This window comes from Aythya fuligula, chromosome W (genome assembly GCF_009819795.1).
Source record: "Aythya fuligula isolate bAytFul2 chromosome W, bAytFul2.pri, whole genome shotgun sequence".
Classification (NCBI taxonomy): domain Eukaryota; kingdom Metazoa; phylum Chordata; class Aves; order Anseriformes; family Anatidae; genus Aythya; species Aythya fuligula.
Window position 1 is genome coordinate 16,314,209 of NC_045594.1, and position 20,949 is coordinate 16,335,157.

The 20,949-nt window shown below is 41.6% G+C and overlaps 1 protein-coding gene across 4 annotated transcripts in view; it reads right to left on the minus strand.

Annotated features, from left to right (window-relative positions):
* LOC116501371 (chromodomain-helicase-DNA-binding protein 1-like) overlaps positions 1-20,949 on the minus strand; it is a 92,674-nt gene that overhangs the window by 28,917 nt on the left and 42,808 nt on the right. For all 4 annotated transcript variants that reach the window (XM_032206882.1, XM_032206879.1, XM_032206883.1 and 1 more), the window contains exons 5-15: positions 16,252-16,401; positions 15,711-15,970; positions 8,549-8,774; positions 7,517-7,617; positions 7,080-7,258; positions 6,467-6,594; positions 6,169-6,385; positions 5,483-5,572; positions 4,461-4,651; positions 3,154-3,342; positions 2,822-2,984 (exon numbers count right to left, since the gene is read on the minus strand). In XM_032206882.1, the coding sequence (XP_032062773.1) occupies positions 2,822-2,984; positions 3,154-3,342; positions 4,461-4,651; positions 5,483-5,572; positions 6,169-6,385; positions 6,467-6,594; positions 7,080-7,258; positions 7,517-7,617; positions 8,549-8,774; positions 15,711-15,970; positions 16,252-16,401 (1,894 nt within the window). The remainder of the gene's footprint in view (positions 1-2,821; positions 2,985-3,153; positions 3,343-4,460; positions 4,652-5,482; positions 5,573-6,168; positions 6,386-6,466; positions 6,595-7,079; positions 7,259-7,516; positions 7,618-8,548; positions 8,775-15,710; positions 15,971-16,251; positions 16,402-20,949) is intronic.

Consider the following 20,949-nt stretch of genomic DNA (forward strand, 5'->3'; position numbering starts at 1 on the left):
CATTAACTGTTTGTCCGGGTGGTACAAACTCTTTGTGGATGACTCCATGTCGATCAAAAAAGCAAATGAGCATGGACTTTTGCTTGGATTTGCTCATTCGTGCTTTCTTGGGGCGTGGGGAAGCAGGGGTGTGCCATTCTGTGCTCTGCCGCTTACTCTCCGGGTTATATTCAAACACCCACGTCTCGTCACCAGTCACTACATTGTCCAAAAAGTCGGGCTCCTCATTCACATGATGAAGAAGATCCTGGCAGATCGCTTTCCGGTTGGCCTTTTGCTCCTCTGACAACACTCGCGGCACAAACTTCGCGCACACTTTCTTCATGGCTAAGTTTTCTTTCACCATCTCAAAAACTTGGGTTTGAGGAATGCTCGAGTCATCAGCAATCATTCTGATACTCATCCTGCAATCACGGTTCAGTAAATTTTTCACTCGCGACACATTTTCGTTGGTCTTGCTGGTCAAAGGGCGTCCGGAGCGGTCGTCATCTTCCACTCTTTCCCTACCTTCTCGGAACAGCTTGTGCCACTCAAAAACACCCGATCTACCCATGGCAGCATCACCGTAGGCCTCCTTAATCACATTGTGAGTCTCTTTGCCAGTTTTACCAAGCTTTACGCAAAATTTGATCGTGTATCGCTGCTCCAGTAAACGCTCCATGATTCTCCGTGACGAGGCGTTTCGACAGGTGTTCACAGTACAAACGACCTGCTCTCTTCAACGGCCGACAGCCGACTGCTGATTTTTCCCAGTGTTCCCAATATCCCCCTCCACCGATCCTGTGTGCGCAGACCGCCTCTTGTCCGCCCGTTCGCCCAGGAAAAAGCCAGTCCTACTACTTTCAAAACAGACCATGTACCTTCTCAGCTCCAGTGGGAACAACTAGAAGAGGAATTCAGATGCACATTGAATTTAATGTTGAAAACATTAGGCCTCTTTAGGTGAAGAGGCTCAGGATAGAATTATGTAGAATAAAAAAATTGGATTTAGGTGCTTTCATTCCTTTTGCCTGAAATGAGAAGGATGTATCATTCATAATAAGAGTTAGCAAAGCTTATTCAGATGAGCCAAGGAAATCATTATTAAAAATATGCAATTATTACAAATAATGGCTGAACAGTTCTAAAGAGTTTAATTATAATTTAGGTAGTTAGAGTGTGCCACGTTGTAAATTAAATACCCTTTAGCTTTGAGAAACACTTTATAATATAAAACACCTTGAAATCACAAGCTGTCACTGCATAATCTAGTAGTTTTGGGAAAGTCTTGAAATTATGAACTTCAAAGCTTACAGGAAAAAAAAAAAAAAAAGATCATTAGAAGCATTTATGTTGGTATAAAATGCTGCCAGGTGCCCACCAAGCTGTTCTCTCACTCCCCCTCCTTGGCAGTAAAAGGGCAGAAATTATGATTAAAAAAAAAAAAAAAAAAAAAAGAACAACAAAACTCATGGGTTGATATTAGGACAGGAAGATCACTCACCAATTACAATCACGATCAAAACAGACTCAGCTTGGGGAAGATTAATTTAATTTATTGCCAATTAATAACAGTGTAGAGCAGCGAGAACTAAAAGCAAACTAAAAACCACCTTCCCCCCATCCATCCTCTTCTACATCCTCCCCCTGAGCGGAGCAGGGGAGCAGGGAATGAGGACTGTGTTCAGTCTATAACGCTTCATCTCCGCCACTCCTTCACGGTCACTCTTCCCCTGCTCCAGTGTGGGGTCCCACCTATGGGATGCAGTCCTTCACAAGCTGCTCCAACGTGGGCTTCCCACAGGCTGCAGTTCTTCAAGAACATGTTTTCTCCACAGCGTGCAGTCCTTCAGGAACACACTGCTCCAGTGTGGGTCCCCCATGGGCTGCAGCTTCCTTCAGGGTATATCCACCTGCTGTGGCATGGGGTCCTCCATGGACTGCAGTGGGACAACCTGTTTCACCAAGGTCTTCTCTGCAGGCTACCTGGAGCACCTCCCCCTTCTTTACTGACCTTGGTGTCTGCAGGATTGTTTTTCACATTTTCTCATTTGTCTCTCTCACAGCTGATGTGCAGCATTTTTTAAACTTTCTTAAATATGTTATCACAGAGGTGCAACTAGCATTGCTCATTGGCTCAGCTTTGGCCAGTGGTGGGTCCCTTTTGGAGTAAGCTCTTATCTGACCTGGGGCAGCTTCTGGTCTCTTCTCAGAGGATGCCCCTGCAACCCCCCTGCTACCAAAACCTTGTGACATGAACTCAATACAAGTACAAAGATTGGTTAACATTTACAAAACAAACAAAAAATGCAACAAAACCCTGAAGAAAAAAAAAACAACAACAAAACAAAACACAAAACAATCACGAATCATCTTTAGTAATGATGCTTACAGGTATTTTCATTTATAACAATAAAAATCAGACTAAGCTTTGGATGTTTATTACTTTTATTTCCTTTCAGTTTGGTTGTTTACAGGCATGCAGCGAACAGTTTGTTTACAAAAAAGCTTGAAGAGACTATGCAGATCACTTTCTGCTATCACATGGACTGTTGGTGCTTTGCCAGTCATGCATTTGCACAGAGATGCTTTATTTAGTATTGATCTCTCTATTATTCAGTTCTAGCTAAGAAATAAAGAAACAATTCACTTACCTGTAAAACCCATGATGTACATTTAATTGAGAACTTGTTTATTAATATTAAATGTTAACATTATATAATTCTATTAATATACTTTAATAAGAATTAATAAATTGCTAGAACACTACAAAATTTCTGCATGTATATTAGAGATGGAAAACAACTTTATAAAAATAAATTAAAAAACAAGGTGGTATTACCTGTAAGGCCTCCTGTTTATTATAGAATTCATTATCATCTGGTGGTTTAATGAGGTAGCAATGGTTACAACACTTCTTGAGTTCCATCATGATGTTCAAAAAGCCTGAGGTACTGCCTTTTGATCCTTTACTCAGGGCTTTATAATTCCTGGTTAAAATCCACCTATGATATAAAATGTGTAGTGGAAGTAATTTCTAACATGTCATATTTCCACAAATGGTAAGCTCTCAAAATATCATTTCAAATTGCATCATGAGAACTATTACACTTCATTACTTTTCATACAGACATCTAATTAAAATAGTGCGATTTTAAAAGCGTCATTACTTACTTGTAATATTGCTTCTGTAATGCACTCATTTCCATCCTCAAAATTTGCTCAACCTTAGCAGGTAAAGACTTTTCTACATCTTTTTTAACTCTTCTGAGTAGAAACGGTTCAAGTTCTTTGTGAAGACTTGCATAACCAAACTCTCTCCCTTTGCCATGCTCCTCTTCAAAATCTTCCCAGGAAGAAAACCTTCAACATAAGAAAGAATAAAGGGAGAATAATGACACAGTATGAATGACCTGAAGAAGCAACAGCGAAGAAACAGAACACAAAAAAAAACCATAAATATACCACATGCACACAAAAGCATATGGACTCATTCCCCACTCCCCTCTGTTTCATTCAATAAATTTCTGAATTTTCATCTCACAAGCAATTCTAAACATTTTGTCTGCAAATAGTAGAATGGAAGTTTCCAAACACTTTTGCAAAATGAAAGTTCAAAACAAACTACTGAATTTTAATTTCTCCAATGAAAGCTCTGCATTTTACTTTTCTGCATGGAAACCCAGGTAGAGGGTTACAGAAATTCCATTATTATATTTCTCAAGAGCAGCATGAGAAAAAAAAAGTTGCATGGCTGGAGGGAGTGCAAGAGAACAGACCACTTTACATACTTCTTGCAGATTGGATGGTCTAGCTGAAATTTGATTATCCTCTGATATGTGCTAACAGACTAAGAAAATGGACTGTAAGGTTCTGAAGAAGTCGATGTAATGCATAGCTCCGAAATTGGAGCTACAGTGATTTGTATTCACAAGATATCTGAAAGGAACATGTGTTCTCCTTTATTCCAGATATAAACAGAAGTCACTACAGAATAATGTCAATACAATAAACGTATTGTATGCAAACCATAAGGCTGCCTGACTGAACTACTGTATATCAGGCATCATGGTACAAACTTGTTCTCATTAATGGTACTAACACAGAAAAGAAGACATCCTCAGCCCCATTCTGTTTCCATACAGTAAGTCCATGTGGTTTTCCTTTTAGATTAAGATATGTGCTTTCAGGGAAAAAGACGTATATCAATCAACCATACATCAATATCAATCAACCACATACATCAATCCACCCTTTTTGTGGACTGCTAAAACAGAAAAAGCAGCAACTGCTACCAGAATGACTTAACAAAAATAGAATGAAAAATAGTATGAAAAAGTATGTACATCTATTTTATATAAGATATTTAAACTGTTTCACGATGTAATTCTCTATCTCTATTGATTCTCCAATCACTAAAATATTCCACCATAAGAAACTTGATAAATAAATAAAAAGAACCATGTAAAACTCTTCCTTACTTTTCTGGCATGATGAAGTGCAGCAAAGACCAAAGCTCTTTGAGGGAGTTTTGCAGAGGGGTTCCAGTAATAAGAAGACGATGATTAGACTTGAAGTCTATTAAAGTCTTGTACAGAAGGGAATCATCATTTTTTAAACGATGAGCTTCGTCAACCCCTATAAACACCCAATTCAGACCACCAAGGAATGACTTAAAGAAATTGGGATGGGGGAAGAAGACATTAAACAAGTTAATATATTATGTAATTTCTGACATTTTACATGAGGTTATAAATCCCATCACTTTTTAATTTTAATACCATATGGACACCTATGCATTTTTAGCATCAATTATAGTTTTTATGTTTGCAGGATTCAACAAAAGGTTATGGAAGCATCCCAAGTTGAAAAGAAAAGAAAAGAAAAAGGCTAAATAAAGTTGATCTATAAATTTTAAAATAAAACAAACAAACAAACAAACAAACAAAAAAAAAAAACAAAAAAAACAGAATAGACTCTCTTCTTTCCAGTATGTACAAACAAATGAAGTAAAGAAGTTCCACTCATTTGGCTTTCAGTTAAAATTTTCATATGCCATTAAGATTAACAATAACTCTATGGGCTACCGTCATAGAAATAGTAAGAATATACATACTACTGCACACACAAATACAAAGAAAACATGGATTTCAGAGTTGTGAATCACAGGTGTTTGGGGCTATGAGTTGGTTTGTGTTTTTTTTTCAGTTCCTGGATGATAGTCTACAAAAAAGTAGAGCATTTTGAGAAGTGAAGAAATTACTACAGTAATGAGAAGCCCAAGCAAACTGATATGGAGAAAAAAAAAGGGGGGGGGGGGAGAAAGCCATACCACACATACAGAAAATATAAATGTGTTTTTTAAAAAAAAGAACACTTCACTGCCATATTTCTAAAAGCAACGTTGTCATACTCCACATCCAGAACCAAAATATGTGCAACTCAAAAACATTTGTCAAATGTAAAACTCAATTAATCACCCTGAAGAAATAAGTGTGATTACCTTATCCTTCAGCAAAATTTCATAAGTTGTTAGAAGTATATTAAATTTTAATCGTTTGGTCTGTGGATGCATCCATTCATGAGTTCTAATCTATAAAAAGAATCAAGTAAATTGTAAGCTAGAAGAAAAACAGTCTTATTGGTCAGTATGACTTTAAGAACTACAGCAATATAAATGTTAAGTGACATACAATAATCTGATCACAAAACAGGAACACAATACTCAAGCTATTAATTTAAACTTCTGAAAAAATGACAAAATTTCCACAAAACTTTTTTTTTTTTTAATTTAACAGTTACTTACGTTCCTCATTTCAGAAAAGGAATTAAAATTGTGGCTGTTATACTTAAATATTTATATTTATTTTATGGACCTAAATAATTGCATGACAAAAGACAATTTATTTTCAAATGCAAGGTTGCATTTTTAATCATTTTTATTATTAAGCAGGAAGGGAATCTTTCACATACATTTATATCAGAACAAAATTTAAGCTTTTAATTTGCATTTTAAACACAAAATATTTCAAATAAGTATTTGAAATATTTATTAAATAAATATATTATTTATTGATATTTATATATCAGGCCCAGATATTTATATCAGAGATTAGCATAAGACAGGAACATGAAATGAGTCTTGCTTTTTACCACTAAGTTTTTTCAATGATACAAAGAAATACTCACCATATTTCTGCTAGTTATATCTCCTAAGTAAACCACAGCATTCATCTGAGGAGCCCAAGTTTGAATCTCTCTTTGCCAAGACGTCAAGGTAGAAAGTGGCACGACCAGCAAAAAAGGCCCATACAGTTGATGTTCATGGAACAGGTAGTTCAGAAAAGAAATTGTTTGTATTGTTTTTCCCAGACCCATTTCATCTGCAAGAATACAACTATTCCCTCTAAAAAAAAAAAAAAAAAAAAAAAGTTTTATAAATGCTTACAATTTAAAAACAGCAAAACTCATTTAAGACTATACTTACTTGCACCATGAGTGAGCAAGCCAATTCAGTCCATTTAACTGATAATCTCTTAACTCTAAACTCTCATGTCCTCCAATATAAGATGGCTGCTTCTTTAGTGCAACAAACCTTGGCCTCTGTTTAAGAATCTGTCAAAAGCAAATTGAGCATCAGTCCTGCTACTGACTGAAGTTATCAAAATGCTTTCCTATAGAAACAAATTAGTGGTAGAAATGTTGTTGAGTTGCCAATTCTACTGTTTATTCATCACAGACAACTAGGCCATACAACATCAACTCACTTGCAAGTTGGAGGAGCAAGTTGAATGGCTGAACTACATTCCACAACAGAAGTGACATTAACTCTTTCACAAAGGATACTTTTAAAAAACTAAGAATACCAAATTCCATCTTTGAACGGTAATAAAAGAAGCAGGGAACAAATATCTACAAAAAACTATTCTCAGTAATGATACTTACTTCATATATAAATATAACTATCATTACTATTCTGAACAACCTTCAAAAATATTTTATAATTAGCATCTGATCTCAGGATGCATAAAATACTTCAACTTTTTTTTCTTTTTTAAAATTATCACAACTGTATAAATCCATTGCAATTACACACTCACCTTGCAGTCCTTAAATGGAGTGGTCTTGGACTGATTTCTGCTAAAATACTCATCAATACATGCCTGAAATTTTTTGGCAATGAGAGCACCATCTTCCCAGCTACATTCTGAGTAAGGCAGACCCTGCCATTTGCAATAGTAATCTGGATAACCAGCTGCTGATTTCTGATTTGAATGAGCTGCAGAAACGTATCAGAGATACCAGATCAATATTTTCCTTTTGTTTTTTAAGAAAGCACTCATTTTAAGTGATAAGACAACATGAACTAGTTTCACAGCAAAGACAGTACAATGAGTTTTCTCTTTATCAGATTTTGTTTTGCCTTAAGTTGTTAGGGATATTTATAACCTAAATTTCTTAACTATAAAGGCAATGTGAAAGTAACGAACACAGAATATTCTCAACAACATTTTCTGTTTGCAAGTTTGTCACGTACCAATTATCCTTTCCACTACTTGATATTGTTTATGTAGATCATCTGTAAGTTCCTGCTGGCAGTTATAATATTCCACATCTTCTGGAGAAGCATTTTTCAGCCTGAAATGGAAATTTATTTAAAGCACTTATTACGTTATGTAGTTATAAAACTAAGAAAATGTAGCAATTCTAAAGCTCTGAATGTAAACATCATGGGAATGCTGCTTAGAAAGCTTCTTTGAAGGAACTACAACTCTGAATGAAATTCCTGCTATAAAAGTGTTGCATCTGGCCTGAGAAAGCTAAATTAAGAGACATTTCTATCAGCTACAGCTTGTACTAGTTATGCAGATAATTTACAATGTCTATTCTCAACAGCGAGTAGTATACTTCACATGATATTTTCGTAAAACAGCACTAATAATCACGCTAATAAGAATCCATTTTATGAGTATGAGATGCTAAAAATCCCACCAGCATTCACAGATTATATTAAACACACTAATAAAATTGAACACAAAAAGGTAGCACTAAAACATAAGGATTTCTTCAGTTCTTGGTTCTGAGGCTTTAAAGGAAGTTTGAGCCAAAAAAGTAAATGCTGTAATGTTTTGAGTGCTTTAGGAATTTCAGGTTTTTTTCTTTTTATTTTTAATAATCTCTGCAGGAATTCCCAAAGAACTCTGATCAAAGTACAATCAATGACAAAACTAGTAAAAGGTAAGATTTAAAACAAAACCAGAAAACTCACCACTCACCTTGTTAAAACTTCGTTTATAACGTGCATTAAAGTCTAGGTGCAAAAGCTGCTTCCTTAAAAGGCCTGATTTTACAGAAGGTGTGAGTATACTCACTTTCTCAACCAAATTTGGAATGCTCAGAATGTTACAGGATCATAAGTATTAAGGAAGCTTCAACTTAGATTTTGTCTTCCTGTTGTAAAGGCACTTGATATGCCTTCATAAAGAGGCAATGGAACATACATAAACACAATAAAACATCTATACTGTTACAAAATATGTTACATGGAAGTAGTTATAAAAACACTCACCATCGTTTTGTTTCCTGATACTTTTTCTTATAGTTGTCCAGTTTCTTCATTCCTTTAACATTTTGTTGCTTCAGGGTTTCCTCAGTTTCCCAAGTATTATGTATGTGTGACCAACCTTTCCATTTAATAAGATACTGAACTTCTCCTGGCTCCTTTGACTTTTCAAAACCAGCATTTGGGTCACCATCTGCCTCGACTGCATAGATAGTGGTTGCAGCACCAGTGGCTGAATAAGACACCACACCATTAGGCTTGATTAAGAATGCACTGCCATAAATTAAACAGTAAAAAATGTACTGCAGAAAACAACCTGATGTTTCTACCTAAGCATGTACCTTGACTAATTTCAGCTACAATACTTATGTCACTCCTCTTATTTTAATATTATGATGAAACTAAGTTAATACATGTAAAAATACTCCAAAGAGTCAAAACAGAAACCAAAACACTTTGCATCGAACCTATAGTACCTCATCTTTTCTTATTAGATTTTTCTTGTCGCCCCTAGTTTTTTTTGTGAACCCCAGGGAACGCTCCACAAGGACTGCTTGATGCCATCTTTACTAGATTCTTCTCCTCTCTGAGCATATAATAGATATTTAACATTAGGCTTGATCAGACTTGCAACTTGAAAAACCTACTATTCAATTATTACTATGGAAGCTATGAAAACAATTAACAGAATCACAGAATGGTTGAGGTTGGAAGGAGCCCTCTGGAGGTCATCTGATCCAAGCCCCCTGCTCAAGCAGGGACACCTAGAGCAGGTTGCCCAGGACCACAGGCCTAGGACCACAGGCCCAGGACCACAGGCTCTGGGCAACCTGTTCCACTGCTCCATCACCCACACAGTAAAAAAGAAAAAGAAAAAAGTGCTTCCTGATGTTGAGATGGATCCTCTTGTGTTTCCATTTGTGCCCATTGCCTCTCGTCCTGTCACTGGGCACCACTGAAAAGAGCCTGGCTCCATCCTCTTCGCATCCTACCTTCAGGCATTTATAGACATTGATGAGATACCCCTGGGCCTTCTCTTCTCCAGGCTAAACAGTCCCAGCTCTCTCAGCCTCTCCTCATAGGAGAGATGTTTCAGTCCCTTAATCATTTTTGTGGCCCCTTTGTTGGACTCTCTCCAGTAGATCCAGGTCTCTCTTGTACTGGGGAGCCCAGAGCTGGACACAAAACTCCAGGTGTGGCCTCACCAAATCCGAGTAGAGGGGAAGGATCACCTCCCTCCACCTGCTGGCAGTACTTTGCCTAATGAATGCATCCCAGGATATCATTAGCCTTCTTTGCTGCAAGGACACATTGCTGGCTCATGCTCGACTTGGTGACCCCCAGGACCCCCATAGACTTTTCTGCAAGGTTGCTTTACAGCTGGGTGGCCCCCAGCATGTACCGGTGCCTGGGGTTGTTCCTTTCCATGTGCAGGACTTTGTACTTCCCCTTGTTGAACTGCATGAGGTTCCTCTCTGCCCATTTCTCCAGTCTGTCCAGGTCCCTCTGGATGGCAGCAAGACCCTCTGGTGTATCCACCGTGCCCCTCTATTTTGTGTCATCTGCAAACTTGCTGAGGGTACACTCTGCTCCATCATCCAGATCATTAATGAAAATGTTGAACAGGACTGAGTCCAGTATTGACCCCTGCAGTACACCCCTAGTTACTACTGGCCTCCAACTAGACTTTGTGCCGCCGACCACCACCCTCTGGGCCCAGCCATTCAGACAGTTTTCAAACCACCTTGCTGTTTGTCCATCCAGCAATGGCCACTTTAACAGCTTGTCTATGGGGATCTTATGGGAGACAGTGTCAAAGGCCTTACTAAGTCCAGGTGGACTATATCCACTGCTCTCCCCTCATCCATCAGGCTGGTCATATCATTATAGAAACTTATCAGGTTGGTCAAGCATGACTTCCTCTTGGTGAATCCATGCTGGCTCCTCCTGATGGTTTTCTTGTCCTTCATATACCTGGAAATGGTTTCCAGGATTAGCTGCTCCATTACCTTCCCAGGCATCAAGGTGGGGCTGACTGGCCTGTAGTTCCCAGGGTCCTCCTTCTTGCCCTTTTTGAAGATGAGTGACATTTGCTTTCCTTTAGTCTTCAGGCACTTCTCCCAGTCACCATGATCAAGCAAAGATTATCAAGAGTGGCCTTGCAAGGACATCTGCCAGCTCCCTCAGTACTTGTGGCCCCATCAGGGCCCATGGACTTATGAATGTCCAGTTTGCTTAAGTATTCCTTGACCTGATCATCTCCCACCATGGATCCATCTTCCTTCCTCCAGCCTTTTCCCCAGGTCTCTGGGACCTGGGATTCCTGAGGGCCAGCCTTGATGGTAAAGACCAAGGCAAAGAAGGCATTCAGTACCTCAGCCTTTTCCCTGTCCCGTGTAACCAGGTTCCCCATCTTGTTCAGCAATGGGCCCACATTTTCCCTAGCCTTCCTTTTGTCACTAATGTACTTATAGAAGCCCTTCTTATTGTCCTTGACATCTATGGACAGATTCAATTCCATCTTGGCTTTGGCATTCGTAACCTCATCCCTGGATGCTCAGACAATGTTTCTGCATTCTTCCCAGGTTACCCATCCTTGCTTCCACTCTCTGTATGCTTCCTTTTTGTTTTTTAGTTTGGCCAGGAGCTCCTTGATCTTTCATTCTTGCCTCCCAGCATTTTTGCCTGATTTCTTGCTTATTGGAATGTACTGATCTTGTGTTATGTCTTCCTAACCTCTTTTTACAACATTTTTCCCCCTGCATTTGGAATTTTATGTGGAGTAAGTTTTAATTACATTAAGTCTGTATTACTGCTGCTAGTATGCTTCATCTGTAAACAAGCTCATTTCTGTGAGAAGAGCCAAGAAAGGAAGATCTAGACCCTTCATCTGGACCCAACCAGATTCAGGGTCTAGATCTAGCAAGAGAGTGACAATAACAAAGAACAGCACAAACAGTAACATCTAAGCATACAGAATACAAGAAGCCTTATTCAAAAGGCTTTTAACACAGCAGTGATACTTTGCATTTGAGTAAGTGGCTGGAGTAAAGATACAATGGCATTTAGGACAGTATGGGAGAAGGAAGGTGAGAGGGAAGAGAGTGCAAGCTCTATAGCATATCAGAAACTCTAGAACTTAGGTATAACCCATGAAGAAAGGCAGTTTTGAAGTGTGAGGGGGGCCAAATTTTCTATGATTTGAACCCTAATTTTCAGACTAAAAAAACACTTAAGTAGGATACTGCATCCTATCAGCTAATGAAAATGAGACCCCTATCATAATTCATAAAATTTTAGAAATTCATATCCAAGCACATTACTGAAATTTTAGATGCACTTTGTAGCCATTCCACCATCCATTGTATTGTATTGAGACTAATTATACAGGAATACCTGAAATCACCATCTCAGTGCTTCAGCCTTCCCAATACCATCCTTTAGGGTTCAGCCTACTTGTTAGATGCCCTATCCAGTCCACTTTCTCTGCCTCACTATAAACAGTTTATACCTATCATGTAATCAATAAACTGTACAAATAGTAGTTTAACAGCATGGTATGCAGTTGCGTAATATGGAGCTATCTTCCACGTATTTTTTTTTATTTTTTCATTAGTTATGCAAGTTCTTCTATGCTTTATTTTATAAAGTTTACAAAAGAAACATACACATATGAGTATGAAAAACAAGATGATTCCCTGGTATTTTTAAACTTATTGTTTACAATCACAGGTGACCTACAGCTGAGAACAACTGACATTTATATTGCACAATGTACTCCACCATCTTCCTGGAGCCTGGATCAGGGATATCACCAGGATACTCCCCAACCTGCTGCGCTCCACAGACTACTACCCACTGCTGATCTTCCAGATAGGTGGAGAGGAAGATGCATCCCGTAGTCTGACGGGAATGAAGAAAGATTTCAAGGCCTTGGGACAGTTGGTGAAAGAGTCTGGGGAACAAGTCATTTCCTCCTTCTGATCTGGGGTGATGACATGAGACGGAATAGAAGGATCTGGTCCATAAATGATTTGCTGTATGACTGGTGCTATAGGCAGGGCTTTGGGTTCTTTGATAATGGCTGGTTTTATAAGACACCAGGCCTGACAGTAATACGTGGGAAAGGTTTATCTCACAGGGGGCAAAAGGGTTCTGGGACAGGAATTAGCAGGGCTCATTTGGAAAGCTTTAAACTAAATCCATAAGGGGATGGGGTTGTACCTGGGCTTGCAATGGTGGGGCAGCACTCTAGCAGTGAGGAAGACCGGGAGGCCTCCCACTCCCCTAGGGTGAAATCGGCGTGCTCAGCTCGCTCCCCGAAGTGCCTCTACACCAATGCACGTGGCATGGGGAATAAGTAGGAGGAATTAGAAATCCATGTTCAGTCAGGAGACTATGATCTCATGGCAATTACAGAGACATGGTGGGACAGCTCAAGTGACTGGAATGTGGTCACGGATGGGTATGTCCTTCTCAGAAAAGACAGGCCAGCAAGGCAAGGTGGCGGAGTTGCTCTTTACGTGAGAGAGCAACTACATTGTATTGAGTACTGTTTGGGGCAGATGAGGAGCAAGTTGAGAGTCTGTGGGTGAGAATTAAGGGGCAGGCTGGCATGGGGGATACTGTTGTGGGTGTCTATTACAGGCCACCAGATCAAGATGAGGAAGTTGATGAGGCCTTCTACAGGCAGCTGATAGCAGCCTTGCGATAACAGGCCCTGGTTATTGTGGGGGATTTCAACTACCCTGACATTTGCTGGAAGGCCTACTCAGCCAGCCATCCGCAATCCAGGAGGTTCCTTCAGTGTATTGATGATAACTTCCTGATGCAAATGGTGGATGTGCCAACTAGGAGAGGAGCGCTGCTGGATCTTGTCCTCACTAACAAAGAGGGGCTGGTTGAAACGGTGAAGGCAGCCTTGGTTGCAGTGACCATGAGATGGTGGAGTTTAGGATCTCGTGTGGCAGGAACAGAATACCGAGCAGAATCACAACTTCAGTAGGGTCAACTTTGGCCTTTTCAAGCATTTGCTAGGGGAAATCCCATGGGACAAGGTACTTGAAGGAAAAGGAGCCCAAGATAGCTGGTTAGCTTTCAATGACTGCTTCTTCTGAGCTCAAGAACAGAGCATCCCAACAGGTAGGAAGTCAGGAAAAAGAGCCAGGAGACCTGCATGGTTAAACAGGGAATTGCTGGGCAAACTCAAGTGGAAGAGGAGAGTCTACAGATCATGGAAGGAGGGGCTGGCCACTTGGGAGGAATATAAGGCTGTTGTCAGAGGATATAGGGGAGCAACTAGGAAAGCTAAGGCCTCTTTAGAATTAAACCTTGCAAGAGGGGTCAGGGACAACAGAAAAGGCTTCTTCAAATACACTGTAGATAAAACTAACAGTAGAGGCAATGTAGGCCCACTGATGAATTAGGTGGGTGCCCTGGTGACAAAAGATAAAGAGAAAGCAGAGTTACTGAATGCCTTCTTTGCCTCTGTCTATAATGCCAGAGGCTGTCCTGAGGAGCCCCGTACCCCTGAGTCCCCAGAGGAAGTCAGAATAAAGGAGTTTGCCTTGGTTGATGAGGGCTGGGTTAAGTACCGATTAAGAAATCTGGACATCCATAAGTCCATGGGTCCTAATGGGATGTGCCCGCAGGTGCTGAGGGAGCTGGCGGAAGTCATTGCTAGGCCACTCTCCATCATCTTTGGTAAGTCGTGGGGAACGGGAGAGGTGCCTGAGGATTGGAGGAAAGCAAATGTCACTCTGGTCTTCAAAAAGGGCAAGAAGAAGGACCTGAGTAACTATAGACCGGTCAGCCTCACCTCCATCCCTAGTAAGGTGATGGAACAACTTATCCTTGGCATTGTCTCTATTCATATCAAGGATAAAAGGATCATTAGGGGCAGTCAACATAGCTTCACCAAAGGGAAGTTGTGCTTGACCAACCTGATAGCCTTTTATGAGGATATAACCAGGTGGATAGATGATGGAAAGGCAGTGCACATGGTCTATCTTGATTTCAGTAAAGCCTTTGACACCGTCTCCCACAGCATCCTTGCAGCTAAACTGAGGAAGCGTGGTCTGGACGATCGGGTAGTGAGGTGGACTGTAAACTGGCTGAAGAGAAGAAGCCAGAGGGTTGTGGTCAATGGGATGGAGTCGAGTTGGAGGCCTGTATCTAGTGGAGTCCCTCAAGGGTCAGTACTGGGACCGGTGTTCAATACATTCATCAATGACTTGGATGAGGGAATGGAGTGCACCATCAGTGAGTTCACTGACGACACTAAACTGGGAGGAGTGGATAACATGCTGGAAGGCTGTGCTGCCACCCAGTGGGACCTCGACAGGCTGGAGAATTGGGCGGGGAAAAATTTAATGAAATATAACAAGGGCAGGTGTAGAGTCCTGCATCTGGGCAAGAACAACCCCAGACACCAGTATAAGTTGGGGACTGCCCTGCTGGACAGCAGTGAAGGGGAAAGGGACCTGGGGGTCCTGGTGGACAGCGGGATGACCATGAGCCAGCACTGTGCCCTTGTGGCCAAGAAGGCCAATGGCATCCTGGGGTGTATCAGAAGGGGTGTGGTTAGTAGTTCGAGAGAGGTTCTCCCCCCCCTTCTACTCTGCCCTGGTGAGACCGCATCTGGAATATTGCATCCAGTTCTGGGCCCCTCAGTTCAAGAAGGACAGGGAACTGCTTGAGAGAGTCCATCTCAGAGCCACAAGGATGATTAATGGAGTGGAGCATCTCCCTTATGAGGAAAGGCTGAGGTAGCTGCGTCTCTCTAGCTTGGAGGAGACTGAGGGGTGACCTTATTAATGTTTATAAATATGTAAAGGGTGAGTGTCAGGAGGACGGAGCCAGGCTCTTCTCAGTGACATCTAATGACAGGACAAGGGGCAATGGGTGCAAGCTGGAACATAAGAGGTTCCGCTTAAATATGAGACAAAACTTTTTTACAGTGAGGGTGACAGAACACTGGAACAGGCTGCCCAGGGGGGTTGTGGAGTCTCCTTCTCTGAAGACACTCAAAACCTGCCTAGACGTGTTCCTGTGTGACATGATTTAGGTGTTCCTGCTCTGGCAGGGGGATTGGACTAGATGATCTTTCAAGGTCCCTTCCAATCCCTAACATTCTGTGATCTTAAGAACACTGATTTAAAAAAAATACCTCCTTTTCGGCCAATTCGACTATCCATAAACTTCTCTATAGTTTCAAATTCATCTTCTTCAGGCTGCAGGACATCTTCTCCACAAACTTCCAGCAAGTCATCAGAATCTGTCTTAGCTTCTTCAGCTTCTTTGTAACTAACATTGACTGTTGCCTGGCGACGAGATCCTCTCTTGTCATAATCGTCATCATCATCATCTGATGAATCAAGCTGCCTCTTTTTCTGTCCTGCATTCTTTTTACCATTTTTTGGCTTAATTCTTGAAAACAGTAAAATAGAACAGTGGGGTTTCAACATGTACAACCACAAGCCTTCTGTATTTGTTTCTTAATACATATATTTCATGACTGCTCAGTTACACCACTTTCAGATACAGTACAGAGGCATTCAACACAAAACACTGGTATGATAACATCTTTTGTAGCTTAGTCTTCAGTTTCTGTAATATGTATTAATGTTTTCATTTGCCTATACAGTAGTACAATACTCAATTTCTAATTTGAAATAGTACTAGAGTATCCAAAATGTGAGACTTCTTACCTCCTTGGAGGTTTCTGGCTTTTGACCTTGTTTTTTGGCTCATAGTCAGATTCACTCTCTTCACAACTGCTTTTCTCTCTATCTTCCTCTGATTCAGAATCAGAACCAGTTCCCGATACTGACCCTGACCCAGACATTTGCCAGTCTTCACTGTACATATTGAAAGACAAAACAGTAACTCGCATTAGTTTTGTTTTCTTTTATAATCAGGTATTCACCACGGGTTTGCTGCTTTAATTTCAACATTCTCCATAGAAATAAAAATGTTATAATCATTATTTCAGCAGAAAGAACAGAAAATTATCATGAATGGATAACAGATGGGTAAAAATGCATAATGGTTTCAAAGGGAATTGAATTGTTTTCTATTATCACGATGTAAATTAAAAAAATAAAATAAAATCTGGATTTCTGTATAAATTACAGCCTTAAGAAATGAATTAACTTGACATAAAAAAAAAGTACTTAACAAGACTTTAGCTGAAAAGATATATGTTTACTGGAACTTACCTATGCTCAAATCATAAACTCCCTTAAAATTATATTTTGTAGAGTCCAAAATTCTCTGATAACTATGTTCACTGTGCCTCATGTGAGAAATCAGCAACTTTGACACAGGAACCAAAAATAATGCAGAATCAGATGTGAGAAACACAGAAAGACTTGAACCAAGGCAATCTGAAAGGCACTGGCTCCCAAAAGCCTTCACTGAGCTCCCAGATCAATACTTCACACCCATACAAGATATGAGTAAGCCACTTGTGACTTCCAGTGGCAGTATCTCTGTGCCGCTGCTTAGCCGAGATGATCCATTTGCAACAAGAAAGAAGCACCCGCTGATCAACAGTATCTTACCTCAGTTTCCTGAAATGCCTAAAAGACAATGCAGTCATTGGTCATAGCCAACACGGGTTTATGAGGGAAAAGTCCTGCTTAACTAACTTAATTTCCTTTTATGACAGGTTACTGTCGTGGTTTAACCCGGCTGGCAGCTAAACACCACGCAGCCGTTCGCTCACCCTCCCCCCTCCCTCTCTGGGACGGGGGAGAGAAATGGAAAGTGAAGCCCGTGAGTTGAGATAAAGACAGTTTAATAAGACAGGAAAATAATAATAACAAAATAATAATAACAATAATAACAATAATGTTACAATGGTGATAATAGGAAAGTAATAATAATATGTACAAACAAGTGATGCACAATGCAATTGCTCACCACCCGCTGACCGATGCCCAGCTTAACCCCGAGCAGTCCGGCCCCCTCCCCCCGGCTAACCACCCCTATATATTGTTTAGCATGACGTCAGATGGTATGGAATACCCCTTTGGCTAGTTTGGGTCACCTGTCCTGGGTCTGTCCCCTCCCAGCTCTTACTGCACCCCCAGCCTGCCTGTTGGCAGGACAGAGCAAAAGGCTGAGATGTCCTTGGCTTGGTATAAGCACTGCTCTGCAACAATTAAAACATCGGGGTGTTATCAGCACTCTTCTCATCCTAAGCCAAAACACAGCATTCCACCAGCTACTAGGAAGAAAATTAATTCTGTTCTAACTGAAACCAGGACATCTATCCACCCCTTATTCCATACCATTTATGTCATGCTCAGGTTACACTCTTTTCCATACATTCTAATTAGTCACCTACAGTAGTCATAGTAGTGATAACATACAGTATTATATAGTAATTAACAAGGTACAATTCAGTTCATGGGCTATTCTCACCCATTATTAAATCTCCTTGAGGTACACACCGGACCTCTCCGTTCTTTTGCATCACCCACCAAGTGTATCCAGGTCCCTGAGCGAAAACAATTCCACGAATAGGTTTGCCTTTTCCTGAGGCAGGAGTAGCCCAGACTGTTTTACCCAGCATATTTCTTACATGCACTACAGGAACTTTATCCCCATCTACAGTACGTAACAGGTTTGATTGGGCAGGTCCAGCTCGGTTGGCAGATCCCCTAGTATTGACTAACCAGGTGGCCTTTGCCAAATGCGTATCCCAATTTTTGAATGTTCCAGTGCCCATTGCTTTTAATGTAGTCTTTAACAGTCCATTGTATCGTTCAACTTTCCCGGAGGCTGGTGCATGATAGGGGATGTGATACACCCACTCAATACCATGTTCTTTGGCCCAAGTGTCTATAAGGTTGTTTCGGAAAGGAGTTCCATTGTCTGACTCTATTCTTTCTGGGGTACCATGTCGCCATAGGACTTGCTTTTCAAGGCCCAGGATAGTGTTCCGGGCGGTGGCATGAGGCACAGGATATGTTTCCAGCCATCCGGTGGTTGCTTCCACCATTGTAAGTACGTGGCGCTTGCCATTGCGAGTTTGAGGGAGTGTGATGTAATCAATCTGCCAGGCCTCTCCATATTTATATTTCAGCCATCGTCCTCCATACCAAAGAGGCTTTGACCGTTTGGCTTGCTTGATTGCAGCACATGTTTCACAGTCATGAATAACCTGTGCTATAGCGTCCATGGTCAGGTCCACCCCTCGATCACGAGCCCATCTGTATGTTGCATCTCTACCTTGATGGCCTGAGGTGTCATGGGCCCATCGGGCTATAAATAATTCACCTTTATGCTGCCAATCCAGGTTCACCTGAGCTACTTCAATCTTAGCAGCCTGATCCACCTGCTGGTTGTTTTGATGTTCTTCAGTAGCCCGATTCTTGGGCACATGAGCATCTACGTGACGTACTTTCACAGCCAGGTTCTCTACCCGAGCAGCAATGTCTTGCCACAAAGCAGCAGCCCAGATGGGTTTGCCCCTACGCTGCCAGTTGTTTTGCTTCCATTGCTGTAACCATCCCCACAGGGCATTTGCTACCATCCATGAATCGGTGTAGAGATAGAGAACTGGCCATTTTTCTCGTTCAGCAATGTCTAAAGCCAGCTGAATGGCCTTCACTTCTGCAAACTGACTCGATTCACCTTCTCCCTCAGCAGCTTCTGCAACTCGTCGTGTAGGGCTCCATACAGCAGCCTTCCATCTTCGATGCTTCCCCACAATACGACAGGACCCATCAGTGAACAGGGCATATTTCTTTTCATTCTCTGGTAACTGGTTGTACAGTGGGGCTTCTTCAGCACGACCCACCTCCTCCTCTGATGATATCCCAAAGTATTTGCCTTCTGGCCAGTCCATAATCACTTCCAATATTCCTGGGCGACTGGGGTTTCCTATTCGAGCCCGCTGAGTAATCAGTGCAACCCACTTGCTCCACGTAGCATCAGTTGCATGATGCGTAGAAGGGACCCTTCCCTTGAACATCCAGCCTAGTACTGGCAATCGGGGTGCTAGGAGGAGCTGCGCTTCAGTACCGACCACCTCCGAAGCAGATCGAACTCCTTCATATGCTGCCAATATCTCCTTTTCAGTTGGAGTATAGCGGGCCTCAGATCCTCTGTATCCCCGACTCCAAAACCCCAGGGGCCGACCTCGAGTTTCCCCAGGTTCTTTCTGCCAGAGGCTCCAGGTGGGGCCGTTCTCCCCGGCTGCAGTGTAGAGCACATTCTTTACATCTGGTCCTGTTCGAACTGGCCCAAGGGCTACTGCATGGACTATTTCCTGCTTGATTTGTTCAAACGCTTGTCGTTGTTCAGGGCCCCATTCAAACTCATTCTTCTTACGGGTTACTTGGTAGAGCGGGTTTACAATCAGACTGTAATTTGGGATGTGCATTCTCCAAAACCCCACAACACCTAGGAAAGTCTGTGTTTCTTTTTTGTTAGTTGGTGGAGACATAGCTGTTATTTTGTTGATCACATCCATTGGGATTTGACGACGCCCATCTTGCCATTTTATTCCTAAAAACTGGATCTCTCGTGCAGGTCCTTTGACTTTATTTTGTTTTATGGCAAAACCGGCTTTCAGAAGGATTTGGACTATTTTCTTCCCTTTCTCAAAAACTTCCTCTGCTGTGTCACCCCACACAATAATGTCATCGATGTACTGCAGGTGTTCAGGAGCTTCCCCCTACTCTAGTGCAGACTGGATCAGCCCATGGCAAATGGTAGGGCTGTGTTTCCACCCCTGGGGCAGCCGATTCCAAGTATATTGGACTCCCCTCCAAGTGAAGGCAAATTGTGGCCTGCACTCTGCTGCTAGAGGGATGGAGAAAAATGCATTAGCGATATCAATTGTGGCGTACCACTTCGCTGCCTTCGATTCAAGTTCGTACTGAAGTTCCAGCATGTCCGGCACTGCAGCACTCAGTGGTGGCGTCACTTCGTTCAGGCCACGATAGTCCACTGTTAGTCTCCACTCGCCACTAGACTTTCGCACTGGCCATATGGGACTATTGAAAGGTGAATGAGTCTTGCTGATCACTCCTTGGCTCTCCAACTGACGAATTAGCTTATGGATGGGAATCAGGGAGTCTCGGTTAGTGCGATATTGCCGCCGGTGCACAGTTGTGGTAGCGATTGGCACTTGCTGTTCTTCGACCCTCAGCAACCCCACAACAGAGGGGTCCTCTGAGAGACCAGGCAAGGTAGATAATTGTTTAATGCCTTCTGTCTCTAAGGCAGCTATACCAAAAGCCCACCGGAACCCTTTTGGGTCCTTGCAATACCCTCTTCTAAGATAGTCTATGCCAAGGATACATGGAGCATCCGGGCCAGTTATAATGCGGTGCTTTTCCCACTCATTCCCAGTCAGACTCACTTCAGCCTCCAATACAGTCAACTGCTGA